This window comes from Aphanomyces astaci (assembly GCF_000520075.1).
Source record: "Aphanomyces astaci strain APO3 unplaced genomic scaffold supercont1.79, whole genome shotgun sequence".
NCBI classification, from domain to species: domain Eukaryota; phylum Oomycota; class Saprolegniomycetes; order Saprolegniales; family Verrucalvaceae; genus Aphanomyces; species Aphanomyces astaci.
Genome location: NW_009798342.1, coordinates 130,377 through 135,462, shown reverse-complemented (window position 1 = coordinate 135,462; position 5,086 = coordinate 130,377). Strand labels below are relative to the sequence as shown.

At 51.1% G+C, this 5,086-nt stretch overlaps 3 protein-coding genes across 3 annotated transcripts; 1 reads left to right on the top strand and 2 right to left on the bottom strand.

The window, feature by feature from the left end:
* Window positions 1–1,336: 1,336 nt before the first annotated feature.
* On the top strand, window positions 1,337–3,055 carry H257_16053 (hypothetical protein; the record flags this gene model as incomplete). Its single annotated transcript, XM_009844372.1, has 1 exon — window positions 1,337–3,055. One exon carries the CDS (start codon window positions 1,337–1,339, stop codon window positions 3,053–3,055), a length of 1,719 nt encoding a protein of 572 aa, XP_009842674.1.
* Window positions 3,056–3,839: 784 nt separating this feature from the next.
* Window positions 3,840–4,672, bottom strand: H257_16052 (hypothetical protein; the record flags this gene model as incomplete). The annotated part of the gene is made up of 2 exons (XM_009844371.1): window positions 3,840–4,576; window positions 4,639–4,672. The coding sequence occupies 2 exons, from the start codon at window positions 4,670–4,672 to the stop codon at window positions 3,840–3,842; spliced, it is 771 nt and encodes a 256-aa protein (XP_009842673.1).
* A 17-nt stretch (window positions 4,673–4,689) lies between these two features.
* On the bottom strand, window positions 4,690–5,048 carry H257_16051 (hypothetical protein; the record flags this gene model as incomplete). The annotated part of the gene is made up of 2 exons (XM_009844370.1): window positions 4,690–4,970; window positions 5,033–5,048. The coding sequence occupies 2 exons, from the start codon at window positions 5,046–5,048 to the stop codon at window positions 4,690–4,692; spliced, it is 297 nt and encodes a 98-aa protein (XP_009842672.1).
* Between the last annotated feature and the right edge of the window lie 38 nt (window positions 5,049–5,086).

Below are 5,086 nucleotides of genomic sequence, written 5' to 3'. Positions count from 1 at the left end.
ATACTAGAACAATTGGTATTTATCTCACTGATACCACACATAACGTTACCATTATTATTTGGTGAATTGTGTGTACCGCATCGGTAGCTCCATTACCGGTACCAGCAATGCCATTTGAAGTGACCCCTGGAAGAATGAGCAGAAGATTTTACTGGATTTTATTCTGACAGTGAAGTGTGAACTATTATTATACTTGTACTGTAGCTGTGAGTACAGAGAACCGAGTAGGAACTCGCGCACAGTGGTATCCACACTATTTTTTTTCCATGGAGCATTCATAAATTCCGACGTCAACCAATAGTATTTTTTTCATATTTTATATTATAACCAATAATATGCTTATAAAAAGTTTGTAAATTGTATGATTGGATATAATAAAATTAATCAGATTGATCTGATTGCAAAATTATAATTCGTACTCGGAATCACAACTAGCGCATTCGCATACAATTCCCCATATATTTCAAAATACCACTGTGCGCGAGTTCCTACTCGGTTCTCTGTACTTAGTGATTAGTATTAACTCTTTGTGGCAATATTGCACACCGGGATACTGATTCATATACTTTGATTAACCCTGAAGTGGAAAACGCAAAGAATGACGTGTGACCCCAATTTCGACAATTCCGGTTCTATTCTAATTGAACTTCGTTTCCTTGACAGTGAAACAACCCCGCAAAATAATAGTTGGATTCTACTTTAAATAATATTCATATTATTTTCTTGGTGTACTACATGTACTTGGTAGAGAGAGAATATTGGTGCAGCAATAGTTCCCACAATTTTGGACGAGATTTATTGGTGCAACAATAGTTGCTACAATTTTGGATGAGATTTATTACTTTTGGAATAAAAATATTTCCCAAATACCCGACTTGGACAAACCAACGGCAGATGGAAAGCAACAGTGAGGTGCCCGACGAGCGCAATGGAGACACGCAACTCAACCTTGAAAGGGGAATGACGTTTCACTCGGGAAGCGCCTTCGTCGTGTCTCCATTGCACTCGTCGGGCACTTCACTGTTGCTTTCCATCTGCCGTTGGTTTGTCTTTACTACATGTATTAATAACGTTAACGTTTACTAGTACAATAAATACCATCATCAAATTTGTCATTAAGTACGCCTAGTACTAAGTACTTACTCATACTAGTATTGTCGAAGTATTCACGTGTTGTCGAAGTTTTGCTCAGATACTCACATGTTGCGATCACCCGGACTGACTGTCTACTAGTACCACGAAATGATTTACCCTGTGACATTCAAGGAATCGATCCCCCCTTCAGCGGAATTGGTGGAGGCACAACAATCAATTCATTTTCAGTTTCTCGTCTGCCATGGCAAGCCAGGACGACAAGGCGGTGCACTTGGAGGAACGCGTGTCATACATCCACTCGAACACGGCAAAAGACGATGATGGGTACGTCGAAACGAAATCGCCCAAGGACCTGGAAGAGGGGGCGCTGACTGAAGGGGGTGCGCTGGACTTGTTCTCCCGCGAAGCGTTTGCCCTGTTCATGCAGTACGGCGCCATCGGGATCATCTACAACATAATCCCGGCGCTCCAGTATCCCATCTTCAACGTCTATCTTAACTTGGAGGGTTACCAACTGTCGTCGTACCAGGTGTTGATGCACATCGGGTGGTCGTTCAAGGTCCTCTTTGGCCTGTTGTCGGATTGCGTCCCCATCTATGGCTATCGTCGCAAGTCGTGGATTTTGATCGGGTGGACCGTCACAATGATCTGTCTGAGTGTGATGGCATTTTCACCGTTCGGCGAGCCGTTTTGCAACCGCGAAAAGACCAAGTATTGTGGTACACCGTTGGAAGAGGTGCCAGAGCACGAGCTGCAGTACTTCAACTTATCCGCCCCCGACAACGGCACGCTGTTCACCCTTCTGTCCATGTTTATCGCGTTTGGATACGTCTTGGCTGCGAGTGCGTCGGACGCGATGGTGGTCGAGTATGCCCAGCGAGAACCCGTTGCTATCCGAGGCCGCATCCAGACCGCCATCTACACTGTGCGCACGCTCGCTGGCATCCTTGCTTACTTGGTGAGTGCGTTCGGGCTGAACGGCCCCAACTACGGAGGGTCGTTTTCGTTTTCATTGTCGCCGAATGCTCCGTACGGCATTGCCTTGGTCCCTTGTGTTCTGGTGGTGCTCTCGACGATATTTGTTCTCGTGGAGAAGAAGTCTGAGCCTGTGTCCTTCCCCCTATGGTGGGGCAAGTTTTGGGAATCTCTCCAGAGTCGCGTGTTGTGGCAAGTTTGTTTGTTCCGATTCCTCAGCAACGTGTTCAATGGCGTCAGCACCACTGCGACATTACCCATTCAGACGTACTGGGCGGGGGTCGAACCTCTCAACGATGCGCTCTCGAACATCCTTGGCAATTTGCTTTTTGCTGCTGTTTTGGTGATTGTGGGCAAATGGGGGCTTAACTGGAATTGGCGCTGGACCATCGCCGCCGGTACCCTCGGGATGGTCGTCGTCGACGGCTTTGTCGTGTTCTTGACCATCTGGAACGTCGTGCGCAACCAGTGGTTCTTCAATGGAGTGGGGTTGGCCGAGCAATTTCCCTATGGCCTCCGCTTTATCGTGTCCACGTACGTGGCTGTGGAAATCGCCGACAAGGGGAACGAAGGTGCCACGTACGGCCTGATCTCCACTGTGAGCAACCTCTCGGGGCCTTTTGCCAGCATATTTTACAAGTACGTCAACTCGTACTTCAAAGTAAGTCAGAATGACGTCAAGACCGACACGCTCGAGGTGCGGTGGGACGTCACGTACGTGTACTTTATTTCGTACGGGTTCAAGATCGCGTCGTTGTTTTGGCTGTTCTTGCTGCCTCCCCAAAAGGCAGAAGTGAAGGCCCTGAAGGCGCGTGGTGGCAAGAGCAAAGTGGCGGGGTTCATTCTCGTGTCCGTGTTTTTCTTCTGCGTGTCGTTCACCGTGTCCAGCAACATCATGTCCATCTTCCCCTCCACCAAGTGCTACCGTGTCGCAGGGGGCAACGGAGTGTTGGACCCCAAGACGGGCAAGTGCCCCCAGAAGTAGAAAAAAATGTCTTGCATTTTGAAGTAGCGTATATAATGAACATTGCATGTCTCGTGTTGTCCTGGCGGTTCCAATATTGATCCATACATGAGGCGATTGACATCTAAGGTTTGCGTTACGGTTTCACGTGGCCACGTACTGGGAGGGGTCGAACCCCTCAACACCTCGATGGCTAGCATCTTGGACAACTTGTCCATACCCGATCTACAAGATGCTAGACAATGAGTTGTTACTCTGGAATTCTGCTCATGGTGCCGTTATTGGATCTGTAGTGAAATGGGCGGTGAACAATCGCCGCGGGCACCACAGACGTGATCCTCGTCGACGGGCTTGTCATATTTCGAAGCCAAATATGGCCTGAACGCGACGCAGGGACGTCGTACGCAACCCGTGGTACTATAACGACATGGCTCTGGCCGACGGCGTCCCCGCTGGCCACGTTTGTGGCGGTGGAAGTGGCGGCGCCACGCAACCTTCCAAGGTGAGGTAGGTGTTGAAGATGGGATACTGAAGCGCCGGGATAATGTTGTAGAAATGATATCCCGATGGCGCCCCTCTTCCAGGTCCTTGGGTGATTTCGCTTGGGAAAAGATTATTTTCGAGCAAATGATGGATTATTTCCGAGCGAGGCTTTGTTTTAGAGCGTACTTAGACTGTTGGGGTCTTATCGAGAGTACTTCGTAGGGACATACAGGCTGCAAGTTACGCAACCCTGACGTGAGGGAGGTGACGCGCCTTGCCCGCACCCAGCTCCTACCGATGCCTGGCTCATGACGCACCCTAGCTAAGGCTTGCCTGGGGATGTGTGTGTAGGGAACAATTCCCTGATTAAAACAGTACTACTGTTTCTATTCTCAGAAAATAGTGTTTCAATGAGGGAGTCCTCCAGCGCTATCCTGCCGCCGCTGCCCTCTTGGCGGGTCAAGCGCATCATGAGGACGTTTCCGCTCGATGTGCCGACGACGAGCGCGTCGGTTTCCATGAACATCCAAGCGCTGCATGTGGGCCAGCCATACACGCCCGTCACGGCCGTGGCCACCGGCGATTCATCCAAACGGGATGTGAACAACCCGTTGGTCCCAGCGTAGTTGTGCTCGTACCGCCACACCGTCGAGAGTCTCTTCCCACAGAGCGCCACGTAAGACATGCTGGCTCCCGTCGTCGGGTCGTAGGTTGCAGTGGACCACGCCAACGTGGTAACCGACTGCAGTTCCACCTTGTCGACGAACGACGCCGACAGTTTCTGTCGCTTGGCGTCGAACGCGGCGTTGATGCTGGCTTTGTTTTTTTGCTGCTGGGGAAAGCGCGACAACGGCACCGTGACGAGCAAGTCTGTCGCGTTGTGCGCCTCGATGGCCGCGGTGACGTGCGACCACGAGTTGGCGGCTACGTGGCGCTTCAAGAGACTCGACACTGACACCACTTCCTTCCATTGCAAGTCCAATGTGGATGGGTAGTACACGCCCACCTGTCCGCTGGACGTCAAAGTCGCGATGGCACACGACATGTTGGGCGCAGAGCCTACAGGTAGGTGACCACATGAGAATGAGATTGAACGATGGAATGGACAGGTAGGTACCAACCTCGAGGACCCCACACCGCCGCGGTGAACGTCATGCTGGCCTCGCCTTTGGTCAGGGGATTTCCTGTGGATTCGATGATTGTTTCCTTGCCTGCTCGTTTAGGATGCGATAGGTCGTGGTGCCGTGCGCATCCAGTCCGTCCTCATGCACGCCGTCCAGCGTCGGTGGCTCCGGAACGTTCGTGTCCTTGGCAGGCAGCGGAAGAAAGTAGCGTGTGAGGAAGGGTGGGTGCAGCAAAAACCGACTGAGGTCCTTGTTCAAGTACGTTGATATCATGATGTTCTCGTCCGTGACGCACGCTAGCTTGCAGTCCGCCGACCAGTGCACGCAACCTGGCAGGATAGGCGCGCCAGGGAGATGCTCCGACGAGAAGCTGGAGGATGTAGCTGTGAACTGAAGCCCATGTTCATTCGAGGCTGGATCGGCTGTGGGTGCCGCCGCCGCGGTA